Raw genomic sequence first — 13752 nt, forward strand, 5'->3', positions numbered from 1 at the left:
CTTCCTGGACCCACTCTGGTGATGTTGCATAAGCTGCAAACATGCCCGCTTCCAAGGCAGAGTGTAAAGAACCAGATCCCCTCTCCCGTCTTCTCCCCTCCTATCCTATCACCTCCTCTCCTCCCTTCTCCAAGCAAAAAGGCTTTCCAGACCATCCTTTTCTGCAAACATTGGAGCTTATACCATGAGGAGCAGGTGTGGGGTGTCTTTAAGAAAAAGAATAAAAATGACAAAAATTTAGGGAGTGAATGGAGCATTTATTGAAAATGAAGAAATAAAGCAAAGCACCCATTTATCAAAGCTGTCTTATGGAAGTGTTAATAGTGCATGCACTGATTGACTGGCTCTTGGACCTTGGATGTGACCTTTGCAAGTGAGGGTGGGGTCTGCAGCCATCACTCCATAGACTCCTGGTCAACCCACCCATCTGCCCATCTCTAGGCACCAAGATTCCAGAGCCAATACCTGCCAAACTGATTGCAATTTTCTGACATTAGAGATCGCAAAGCCAGGTAAAGTAAGATTTTTTTAAAAAACTGAACAATATGCATGAACTTGGCATATTGGTGAGACAAGGATGGAATATTTATCAGTGATAATTGGTAGCACAACAGCAAAAACCTAAATACACACTGTGGGTCAGGAAGAGATTTCAAATATCCCAAAGTCCTTTCTTCCCCTCACATTAATACGGCAGGTGGAAAGCAAACAGCTCTGGCCCTTTGAATACATAGAAAATTTTCACCTCGCACAATGTGAAATTTTCCTTAGGTTGTAACTTTAAACAAATAGAGATTAGAACTCAAAGGTGTGTTAACAGTGGAAGTCCTTTCATGTTTCCAGGAATCTTGTGTGAACAAGGAGAAATGGTGATTGAGATTTGTCCATAATCATTCACATGGAATCTTCAGTAAATTTGTCAACTATTTTAATTGCAAAACATGTACTTTCCTTCTAGAAAAGAAAATTTTCTACAGCAATTTTGTTGTGACAATTGGCTTATTATTTATTCTGTTGTTTCTCTTTTTCAACAAATGTTTTATTGAGCACCTACTCTGTGCAGGCACTGTTCCAGGCTCCCATGGAGCACTTGTTTTCATGCTGCCAGCACTCCGGAAGGCGTCAAGCAGAAAACAAATGCTTGAGACGTATATGTCCTCGGTGAGAAGGATGACATAGGAAATTAGAGCAAGGAGTAGGGACAGAAAATGACCTGCACCAGAGAGAGGAGTTATCCTCTGGAAGGTGGTCTGGAAAGCCTGTCTGCTCAGGACAGATTTGAGCAGAGCCTGAGCAACATGCAGGGCTCCTAGCTCTCTCTGGGGAGTGAGCTGGGTTAGTAGAAGAATATCAGGCACACCTGGCAAGGGGGTAGCTGGAAATGAGGTCCAGGGTGCTCAGAGTATCAGGTGGTGGACGGTCTCTGCCACGGGAAGCCTTTGGGTCTCGATCTAAATGAAATAAGAAACCAGAGGAGAGACTTGAGTGGGCTAATGGCATGAACTGACTTAGGTTTTAAGGCAAAGTTTCTCAGCCTCAGCCCTACGGGCATCCTGGGTAGAAATTCCTCATCATGGGGGCTGGCTGCGCATTGCTCGCGCTTCATAGCACCTCTGACCTCCACCCACGAGATACCAGTAGCAGCCCCCTCCTCCTGGGTGAGGACTAGAAACATTTCCAGACATGGCCAAATGTCCCCTGGTGGGCAATATCACCTTCTATTGAAAACCAGTTTTCAAAGGATCACACCCCTCTCCCCAGTGTGATATTTTAGTTATATAAAAAACGAACACAGCAAAGCTGAATTTTTCCCGTATTCACATTTAGAGATTTGCTAGAACTCTCCCATGAGATTGAGATTCAACTTAACTGTGTCCACATTGTATCTAGTGTCAAGGCCAAGGCTTTCTCTTTGAGTCAGATCCCAGGGTGATTCATTTCTCCCGGACCTGTACAAACAGCACCAGGCAGGGGTCACAGAGAAATCCTGTTTACAGGCTGGGAGAAACAGCACAGGTATTCAGATCACCTCGTGTTGTGGAGCACCCAACCAAAGGATGCCACTGAGTTACACAAACCACTGATCAGACGAGATGCTGAGATACTAAAGTGACTCAGACATACCTTCAGTCTTTATACGGGATTTTACAGCACACACTCCCGTGCTTGTTTGCTTAGATTTACTGAGAGTCTGAAATATTTTCTTTTGCTGTGACTGTGACCGACTTTTCTTCACCCTCAAAATCCCAATGGCCCCTGCTTGGAGGCATGAACAGGCTTTGCCACTTTGTGTGCTCTGGATCATTCCTTTTAGGACTCTCCATAAAGTGTGCATTTTGTATATGTGCTATTATAGCTAAGACTTCCTCAGACTCGGTGTCCTCTTGCTTTTTCACTGCTGTTAATTCCTTTACTTTGTGAGTCTGAGTCAGGGTCACACACACACACTCTCAACAAGCAATGTGGCAAATGCTCCTATGCTAAACTGACCCTTTATGGCAAGGTCAAACTGGAGGGTTTCTGCATTTGCCCCTCACTGTGGTTGAGTCCAGGCATTAACATGTTGGGGCACAGATGCTTTTGCATGTTTGGATTTAGTTTGGAGCAAGGGTGTTTATGAGCAGAGGCTGACACAGAATTTAGTAAACTGAGAACCATCCCCACAATTAATATTGATGAATAAGGATAACCCAAAAGTGGAGACCTCTATATTGATGTTGCAACTCCAGGTCAGTGGCCAGAGTACAACGCTCAATCTATGGTTCCCAGTTCATTACCGCTGAGGCATGGCGATCCAGGAGAGCCACAGAAAAGCAGTTGCCTTATCCTTTAGATCAGCAAATGAAATGAAGGAAGACTTTAAACAGAGGGCCAAGCGTAGGAATGAGTGTGAGTGGGTGGTGGAGGCTGCGTGCCTCAGTCTGAACCCAGCTGCAACCAACGGCTGGTTATGAAATGTTTGCATGTAGCTTAACCTCCTCAAGCCTCAGTGACCTCATCTCGAAAATGGGTGTGAAAGCGACAGCTCTTCAGAAGTAGGAAAAGCAGAACAAACCTCGATGTTGCATCTAGCGGAGGGTTGGCTCATCATAGACGCTCAGGAGATACTATAATTATCATCAGAACAAGGTGAACTATTATCATCAGATTGGCCATCAATTCTTACGTTTTACTTGAAGAAGGACTTCTTCTCTTATGCCAACCCACAGCTATCCTGAGTAGACCTATGCTTTTAAGATAAAAATATAAAGAGACCACATTAAATGCATTTTGATCTCAAAATATATATATATATATATAAAGAAATTTTTAGTAGATAATGTAAGAATCACAGCCTAACTTGTATGACAGGTTTAAAAACAGTCCTTGGCTACGGTATACCCTGCTGATTGGAAATATTTTTAAGGCTTTAATAGCAACATTGGAGGTTTTGACTGTAAATATGTGAACTGTTTATGGGCTGGACATTGGTTAGGAGGGAAGCTAGCATCTTGTTTGTACTGGGAGCCTACACAGTGTCTCAGAGGGTAGAGTTTTGTCCCACTAGAGGTGAGGGGACTGTCCCCATTGACCCAGTGAGGGACTCCCTGGCTCATAGCTTTCAGTAAGCCCCCTTTGCTCTGAGAACAGAACCTCTGTTCATTCCTGCCATGGCCTCCCATGGCCCTGGGCCATGTGCCCGGGGCCCCCGCCCCACCTGCCCTCTGCTTCTGCATGCTTAACTCATTAGGATCCTACTTCCAAGTTCCCTCAAAAAGATGAGCTTTCCTGCTTCTTCAAGGCTTCACACATGTGGGTGATTATCTTTCTAGGCAGCCAGTCTTCTCCCTCCTTCTCTGAGCCTCAAGGCAGCCCTTAGGGGGATGCTTCCCTGGCCACACTGCCAGGCGGGGCGACCACTCACCCCTGCTGCCCGCTGCCCGCGGTTAGGTTTTCTGCCCCGCCTGCAGGTCTCTGCCTGTTTGTTTACTGGCTTGGCTGTGGTCAAACCGGGAGGTGAGCTCCAAGCCCCGTCGGTGTCATGGTCATTACTGCATGACCATGTGGAGCCCCTGAAGGGTGTCGAACACATAGTAGGCATTCAAGAAACAACTCCCTTAGCTTGAAGAGAGGCGGACGAGTCTGTGTCCTGGGACAGCTTTACTGCCAAACCTGTTTTACTAACTCTCAGGATTTCGTGAAAGGGCAAACTAGAGTGGACCCAATGAAAGAGGGAGTCTCCCAGCACCAGCCTACGCAGTGACTGCTCGTTGGCGAGAACTCAGTTGGCTCCTTCCATCACCTGCTCTCAGGTTCCTCACTGCTCTTACGTGCACTGGCTGGGCCAGGCCTTTCCACTTCTGTTTAAATGCAGGGAGCCAGGGGCTACAGTGGATCCCTGGTCACTGAAATCTCCACGCCCCCAGCTGGTTTTCAAAGACCCTGTTGCCTTCATCCTATCTATCCAGCATTTCCTGCTCTAGACAGCAACAGCCCTTCCCCCGGAGCAGACCTGGCTCCTCTCTAGGCTGCACACTCCGCTTGTAAATGACAGGCCCGGTGGCTCATCCGACCAAGGGCCCTACTGGTGAGGACAGGGGCACCCTGGGTTGAGGGAGTGTGTCTAGAGAAGCAGGGAAACACGGGTCAGTATGGAGCCTCTAAATAAATGCTTGTCACCTGCTTGTAGCGCTGTTGGAATGTAAAGCTCGGGGCACCGGGAAATCATGTCTAGAGGCAAGAGTTAGGATCATGTTAAGACAAGCCTACAGAGATAAGTTCTGGGGGGCTGGCCTTTTCCCTATTTTCCTTCCCTTCCTCTCTTCCTCCGTCCTCCTCCTCCCTCCTTCCTCCCTCTATCCTCCCTCCATTCATCCTGCCTTCCTCCCTCCCTCTATCCATCCATCTTTCTTTCCTCCCTCCTCCCTCCTCTTCCATCCATCCATCCATGCCTCTCCCTACTTCCTCCCCCTCCCTCCTCCTTCCATCTATCCTTCCTTCCTTTCCTCCCTCCATCCTTCTTCTCTTACTCCTTCTTTCTATCCGTCCCTCCATCCATCCTCCCTCCTTCCATCCATCCATCCTTCCCCCTCCTTCCTCCCTCCCTTTCTCATTTCAGATCATTGAAGATAAACAGTTTTGCTGCACATAAAGTATAGTAAAACAAATTATGCTTTTTATCCCTTTCAAATAATCTGGTAGCCTAAAACTTTAGAAAGGCCTAACCTAAAGGCAGTCAGTATCTACTGGGTACCAACAAAGAGCAGAAACAGTGTGCACATCCTCAATACTGAGCAAAACCTTCCAGATGTTGGAGATTTTTGAGGTCCCTGGGGAAGCAAGAGCCAATCCCAGGCACACCTGGCCAGCCTGAGAGAGAGACCATGACACCAAAAGAGGAGAGGGGAGGGGTGGCGAGGGCCGCATCTGATGCCATGGTGCACAATTGCGCTTGATTTGCACACTCGGTTCATGCGTAGGCCCTGCCTGAGGATAGTACAGTAGATTTTGCTCCATTGCTCCAACTCCTGGCATTTGTTATATTTTACTTTACTATTACTACATAGTATTTTTACAAAAAAGTCTTCATTGGCTCTTCAGCATAATTTGGACAATGGCTTCTGTGTTCATTGATCTCTGAACACTCAACATGGGACATTCAGTGAACAATTGGGTGATGTTAGTGTATAGAATGCAGAAGTAGGGTTTTGAAGTTAATACTCTTAAATGGATACTAACAAATTTTGTAATGATACTGAAAGTCTATTTCTTATTTTTTAAGTCTATAGGATTGTCTCAGCTCTACTTAGTTTAATAATTAAGAAAAATACTGAAACATGAATTTATTGCCATGCTTCTTTTAGGTAGTAGTGTTTTCAAGACAGACAGTGCTCTAGTGACAAGTTGCTAGACTCTGACATCAAAAGCTCTGTATAGATATGCTTGAAAATAATACATTATGAAACACATTATCACCACTTAATAATTCCCATTATGTTTAATAGTGTTGTGGCAAAATTTGGTGAGTATTTTGTAGGCCGTAAATTTAATTAAGGATGATTATTAATTTACTATTTCAAATGTAATTAATATTTATTTTTATGAGTTTTATTAGTTTCATCTACTATTTTATTAAACTAATCGGTACATTTTACTCAAAAAGAATAATCCTTTCTAAAATTTATTTTAGGTTTTGAAACTAACATGAACTTAAGTGGCCGAGATGATCCTGGTAGATCAGAAATTGCATCTGAAACTCAAGATAGAAATGCAAATAACCATGGAATTCAATTACCTAATTCACTATCGAGTGCTATCACTGCTGAAAATGGGAATTCCATCTCAAATGGTAAGTGCTTTTTAAACTCAGAATTAAATAGATGAAAGTATTAAGTTCTGTCAACTTTCTAGGGAGAATGGATTTGAAAGATAAAAATGAAGTAAGCTTAAAAACTGTAACATAGATCATAAATGTCACTGTGGGGTATATTGTAGCATTATATTGGTTAGGTTAAAGAATTACAGTTTTTTTCCTTGTTAGTTGACTTTTCAGAGATTGCTGTGGAGTATATGATATCTGGGAACCAATATAAAATGAGATTATACAGAATGGAAGGAGGAGATGGAGTTGCTCTAATGATATTTTTAATTTGAAAAATACCTTTTTCTTCTCATACCTGAGTAGTATGAGGGAAAATAATATTGAAGGCATGATAACCACCAGACTGGCCATAAGCATTTAATTGGAATGTATCAATGAATGTGTCATCTAGAAATTGGTTATACTACATGTATCAAAAAATTGTCTACTAGTGTCTAAACAACTTATTTCTCTCATACGTAAAAGTAACCCATGGCTTCTAGAAATGGCTATTGGGAAGAGTCAGACCAATGTTTTCTTGAGAACATCCAGAGAAGCTGGCCAAAACTATTGTTTTTTAATCTGATTTTTCTTCTGATTAAGAATCTTTAATTCTTAAACTATTATGACAATGAGATCCAGGGAGGAGGCTGAGGAGGAGGTATGGAATGCCACAGGGACCAAGCAAGTAAACCCACATTCTAGGTTTTTCTCCAAGGGCCATTCAGAGCACTGTCTTAGTCCCCAGAAGGCAGCTCAGGATTCCAACTGGATTCCTGATGGCCTCCTGGATTGTAGGGACAGACTAAGTCCAGGACCTAGAAACCACAGCTCAGTTATGAATCATCTCAACCCCTGAGGTTAATGGTGGGCCTTCAGGATTGACAGGGACCACAGGTGTCTGGGAGGAAATGTGTGTTTGTGTATGTGTGTATGTGTGTGTATGTGTGTGTGGTGTCCCAAAGGACAGTTACAACATCGGAGGCTTCAAAATGATCGAAACCATGTTTCAAATACAATATTCAACATGCAGTCAAAAAACCAGGCACATGACAACACAAAACAAGATAAAAAATTAACAAGCAGAAGCAGCAGTCCCAATGCATCCATGGGAGCCATTGGAGTTCAGAAGCATGTCCTTTAAGACGAGTATGTTTACTATACCCAAGGAGATGAAAGAATGAGAATCAGCAAAAATGGGGAACTATAAAAACATGCCAAATGGAAATTCTGAAATTGAGAAATAGTCATAAAATTAAATACAATAGAAGATGAGTTTAAAGTTAATTAGACACAGTCATTTAAAAAGGGAAAGAAAAAAAAGAAACCTGAGGAAGTGGAAGATAAATGAGAAACTGTGAGAAATGAAACACAGAAGAAGCAAGAGAAGATTGGGGATTCCAGAACACAGTTTAGAGACATGAACGGTGTGGTGAGAGAGGCACTGGAATTCTGGAGAAAGGAGAGATGAGACAGGCAGTGGGGAAGACTGTGCCAATGCCAATACTTGTGTGCAAATGCTAATTGTGTCCTCATTCATAATCATCCAAAATGGACACCCATCAACAGGTGACTGGATCCTGTGGCTCTGTAAATTTACCACCACCTGACCACTGCCTCCAGAACTTAGAGGCTTAATTCAGCAGAATGCTATTATTTCATACATTCTGTGGGTCAGGAATCTGGCCGTGGCTGAGTTAAGTGCCTTTGTTTCAAGGTCCTTTGTGAGGCAACTATCAACTAACAGTTGGCCAAAATTCTAGTCATCTTGAAGCTTGATAGAGAGATGGTCCATCTTCAAGATCATTTACATGGCTACAGGTAGGTTTCATCTGCTTCCTAGCTCACTCATACAGGCTTCTCCATAAGGGTGGCCTCACACCAGGGCAGCTGGCTCCTGCCAGGGCACGCAGTCCATGAGAGAGTGAGAAAGAGCATCTGAATGGAAGCCATGGTCCTTACATAGCCCATCCTGGAGAGAACATCCAGCACCTCTGCCACATTCTGTTCATTGCAAGCAGGTCACACATCCAGATCCCTTGGTGGGAGGGGGTTATATGAGGTGTGAGTGCCTAATCGTGGGCTCACTGGGGGCCATTTTACAGGCTGACTAGCACATGGATAAACTATGCAAAAAAAAGCAGAGGGGGGTGGTACACTACTCTCACATGCAACAAAATGGGTGACTCTCAAGCACATTGCTCTAAATGAGAAAAGAATCAAAGACTACGAGTATGATTCCATTCACATGGTGTTTTGCAAAATGCAAAACTATAGGCAAAAAAAAAAAAAAAAAAAAACAACAACAACAGATGGTTGGTTGCCTGAGGCTGGGTGTGTGGCAGGAGATGGACTGCTGTCTTGCTCCATTCTTGCTGCTGTAACAAAATACCTAGACTGGGTGGCTTATAAATGGCCGAAACATAGCTCCAAGTCCGGCTCTCCTCCAGCTGGCAGATTGCCAGTCTCCCACTGTGTCCTTACTTGGTTGGAAGAAAGGAGCCAGTTCTTTGGGGTCTCTCTCATAAGGACACTAATGCCAATCATGCGGGTGCCACTCTCGTGACCTAATGTCCTTCCTGAGGCACCACTTCCTACAACCATCACCTTAGGGGTTAGGATTCCAACATATGAACAGGAGTAGGAGGGTACAAACATTCAGACTACAGCAGACTGTGGAAGGGTATGAATTGCTATCCACAAACAGGAACGCATGTGTTCCTAGAAATTTATACGTGTGGACATCTGTCTGTCTGTAAATGTGACTTTTGTTAAAATGAAACAAGCCTAATTAGAATAAATAAGAAGAAAACTGCCCCTAGGCATCTCATAGTGAAACACTGGTAACTGAGAGTGAATATTAAAAGCAGCCAGAAGTAAAAAAAAAAAAAAAAAAAAAGACAAACTCTAAGGAGCAGCAATTCAAAAGACGATTCAAAAACAATAAAGTAACATATTTAACGCGCTCAAATAACTGCCAATCTAGGTTTTCATAAATAGTAAAAAACTTCTGTATCAATGCACAGGACTTAGGGTAGTTTTAGAAAAAAAATAAAAACTAGAAGAACTAAATACCGGCAAACCCAGAAGGCTCAGAGATACAAGCAGGAAAAACGAATAGTAAATAAAACCGGTGTAATCAGGAGAGTGTAAAGCAGAGTTTACTATCACACTTGGATAACTCAAACTCGCAGGCTATAATTTCGAAGGCAACCACTGAAGGAATAATAGTGGAGTATATAATTTCCAAACTAATAAACAGTAAAATAGAATAATAAAAGTCAGTCCACCCAAAAGATGGCAAAAAAGGGTAAACAGGAGCTCTCTGACAAACAAGACAAATAGAAAGGTCATAGATGGTAGGCATAAAAACACCTCTGAAAATAACTAAGCTTGAATGCCATGAAACCATAAGAGACTCATTTAGTGTGAATTTGCATTAAAGATAAATTCATTAATAAAATATTTTAAAGCCTAAGATCTCTGAAAAGCGTATAAAATATGAGAATGCTACAAATTTAAATGTGAAGGAACAGAACAGGGAATGGTATGCTATGCACATATTAACAACAACCATTCTCATTTGTCTGGGAGTTCTAAATTACAACTCTAAGGGATCAGTAGATTTCGGAAGAAATCACAAAAATCCAGAACTTTGTAACTAGTGTCAATGAAAACATAACAGAACTTGTGAGACACTGCTAATGTCTTCATCAGTGGAAATGTATGTCTTTAAACATATGTATTACAAAAGAAGAAAGGGCAAAAATTGATTTTTCAAATACAAGTTAGAAACAGAGCAACCATTAAACACCAAGGAAGTCGAAGGAAAGATATAATAAAGGTAAGAGCTAAGTTATTGCAATTTGTAACAAATAACAAAACCAGAAGTCAGTTTTTTGAAAAAAATTTCTTTTTGAAACATGAATAAAACGGACAACTCTCTTGTAAGGAAAGTAGACAAATAAAGAAGGTGGCACAGATGGCTACTCTAGGGTTGAAGAGGAGACCTGCCACTGACCTTCCAGAGCTTGAGTATGTTATGAACACTTTATGCCAAAATAAATTTGTGAATTTAGATGAACACATTTCTAAAAATAAATAAATAACTACAACAATCAAAATGGACCAAAAAAATAGGAAAGCTAAATAACAATGTAAATATTAAATCAATTGAAGTTGTAATTGAATACTTTTCTGTGGGGAAAAAACAAATGACTTTCCTGGTAAATTGTCTCCAAATCTTAAGGATGAAAGAATACCAGTGTTACATAAACTCTTCCAGAGACTAGGAATACAGAAAAAGAGGAAAGACAGAAAACCTTCCCAGCTTGCATAAATAACGACCTAATTTATAACAAACTTGGCATTGCAGGGCACTGGGGGAAGGATATTCATTTGCTATCTATGTGAGGGAAAAAATGAACTTCATCCGTACTTTGTGCTATACACACAAAAGATTTCTAGCAGATTATAGACCTAAGTGTCAAATGGAAAATAATAAAATTTGTAGAAGAAAATATAGGCTTATTTTTTAACCTCAGAAGTAAGAAAAAAAAAGACTTCTTAAACAGGCCACAAAAGAGTGGTAACCACAAAGGAAAAATAAAATTATATATATAGAGAGAGTGGGGGCGAGGAAGTATTTTCTTTTTTTAAAAGATTTTATTTATTTATTCATGAGAGACACAGAAAGAGACAGAGACGTAGGCAGAGGGAGAAGTAGGCTCCCTACGGGGAGCCCAATGCGGGACTTGATCCCGGGATCCTGGGATCACAACATGAGCCAAAGACAGATGCTCAACCATTCAGCCACCCAGGTGCCCCAAGAGGAAGTATTTTCAAAAACTTAACCAACAAAGGGTCATATTCGGTGTTTACTTAGAAACAAAAGACTATCAAATAGGAAATTGGATGGAGGACATGTATAGGCACTTAAGGATTCTTTAGAATCCACCTTCACTGGTAATTAGAGAAATGCCCATGAAAAGCACAGGAGATACTACTGCACACCTTGCAGAACGGCAGCACTGACCAACAAAGAGGGGAGGGGCTCTGGCAAAAAAAATCCTTGCTGCCCAAGGGAGGACAGCGATTTTGCTGGAGAAAAAGCAGCCCATGGTGATTGGGAGAGAGTGTGATGGGGGCTTCTGAGTCCCTGACACAGTCCTGTTTCTTGACTCATGTGCCAATTACAGTTCCACAATTTAAAAAGGTAAAACAGAAGAGAGAGGAGGGAGACAGGATGAGAAGGGAACAGAGAGGGAAACAGAGAGTCCATGTTATGCATCCAGGACAGTGGGTGGTCCCAATCCCATTTCAGGTTTCTTCTAGGTCCCAGGGAACATAGGGAAGCTGAGGATCATTGCTTCTCAGCTGAGCATATTGCTCATCCACAGATGCTTACTGCTGAGATCAGAAGCAGGAGGAGGGGAGAGGGAATAGGATGAAAACCAAGCCGGGCCATTCCTATCACAAGTCACACATTATTTCGGGGCTGGTGGATGGGGGTAGTCTGGGGATAGGTAATTGGTCGAGGCAGGGTTTATTCGAGTTTAGCATGAAAGTCTCCAGGGCAACGTGGAAATTCCCTGTTGGCACTCAGAAAATAAGATTGTTTGAATCACACACACACAGAAAAATTCAAATGGTTTTACGAACCATACCCCACCGTAATAAACAAGGATGATGAATAATGATCAGAAATATGCAGGTCATAGGGAGCCTGGGTAGCTCAGTCAGTCAAGCATCAGACTCTTGATTTTGGCTCAGGTCATGATCTCAGGGTCCTGAGATTGAGCCCTGAGAGAGTCTCCATGCTCAGCGGGGAGTCTGCTTAGGATTCTCTCTCTCTCTGCCTCTACCCCTCCACAACATGTGTGTGCACACACGCACCTTCTCTCTCTCTCAAATAAATAAATCTTAAAGAAAAAAATAAGTACAGGGTTCATGAGACAGAGGCTTTTTGGTGCAATGGGGGTGGGAGAGTGACATCAGTTAGACACAGGAGAATTTTTCTACCAGCAGCAAAGACTTGTAGAAAAAAAAAGTGCCCTACCAAATTGTATTACCACCACAAACGGACAAAAGTTCAGGCAAGAATGATACGGGCTCCCAGAACCCCCAAGTATCAGCTTTCCTTAACATTTTTCTCTTGGCCGAATTTCGCAGCTTTTAAAATTAAGATATTATTATTCATATGGCATTTTTCATTTCATGCATGTTATACAAATTATACATGTTTTGGAAAATAGAGGGAAGAGTAAAGAAAGAATAAAAACTATCAATTTTTTACCTAGAAATACTCTAAACGTTCTAATATTCCACTGTGTCGAACTTTGTTTTCATAAGATTATTATGTGTATAGTTACGTCATATATTTGGCTTTACTTTCATAAAGTTTGAATTATACATACGTGTAGTTTTACTATTCTGCTCTACTCCCTTAGAAGTATCATGTGGTTTATCTCCGTGTCAGCAAGTACAGCTCTGCTTAGCTTACAGCTAGCCGTTAAGTGTGCTCAGTGATGGCACCTCATCGTATAAGACTGCCATGGTTTACAATAACCAAACCCTATCGGTTGGAAAGCAAAATCATCTCCTGATTACCCACCCTTAAAGTAATACTGTAATGTATTATTCTAACTTGATTAAAATAGGTATTTTGTAAAGCTTCTCAGGTTAATGTTTGATATTCAGATTTATGCATATCTGTTTAGCTAGAAATATAGAGATCTTTTAAGATCGTTTCTTTTAATATGGTTACTTTCTGAAATCTCTGATGCTAACTCTTAGGGAGTAGGTAAAGATAACAACAAAATTATGTGCCCTTATATTGAAATTAAGTATTTCTAGAATAATAAAAATGGAATTTGAGTGACAGCAATAGCAAACAAGTATGTGATAGAAGTATATTTCACAAGGGCTACATATATCTAGTAAGAAAATAATTAATTCCTGTTTTACTTGCAATTTTGGAGTATTTAAAGATCAACACCATGAAAAAAAAGGAATTTAAAATATGTTCAAATGATGAAAACTGAATACACAAATAAATATTTAAGAAAGATGACCATAGACTCATTCATTTGTGCTAAAGTTTCAGCCCATGCTTCTCCCTAGCTCACCTTGGATGACGTTTATCCTATCATAAAGAAAAAGAAAAGAAAAACTTCTTGTCACCAAATTATTAAATTTGTCTTTGTCTTGAGTCAAAAGCCAAAAGCTTTGGCTTGAGCAACAGTCCTGGAAAACCTAACAACAAAAAACTCGGAGTTTTACTCTAAAAGTCAAAGTAAAACCAAAAACCAATGGAGCAAACAAACAAAAAAATCCTCCATACCAAAATGGAAATTTTTGTGGAATACATTGCCTGAAATTAACAATATCAAATTAAATATTTAGGACTCTCG

The 13752-nt window shown here is 41.4% G+C and overlaps 1 protein-coding gene across 17 annotated transcripts in view; it reads left to right on the plus strand.

The window, feature by feature from the left end:
- Window positions 1-13752, plus strand: part of MYO16 (myosin XVI) — a 591124-nt gene that overhangs the window by 541872 nt on the left and 35500 nt on the right. For 16 of the 17 annotated variants that reach the window (XR_012002051.1, XM_072761001.1, XM_072761005.1 and 13 more), the window contains one exon: window positions 6170-6328. Coding sequence is in view for 16 of the 17 variants with exons in the window: in XM_072761001.1 (XP_072617102.1) it covers window positions 6170-6328 (159 nt within the window). In the remaining variant the exon portion in view is untranslated. Of the gene's footprint in view, window positions 1-6169; window positions 6329-8057; window positions 8151-13752 lie in introns of those variants that run through there. The other variant, XM_072761004.1, reaches the window with a different exon arrangement.

This window comes from Vulpes vulpes, chromosome 6 (genome assembly GCF_048418805.1).
Source record: "Vulpes vulpes isolate BD-2025 chromosome 6, VulVul3, whole genome shotgun sequence".
NCBI lineage: Eukaryota > Metazoa > Chordata > Mammalia > Carnivora > Canidae > Vulpes > Vulpes vulpes.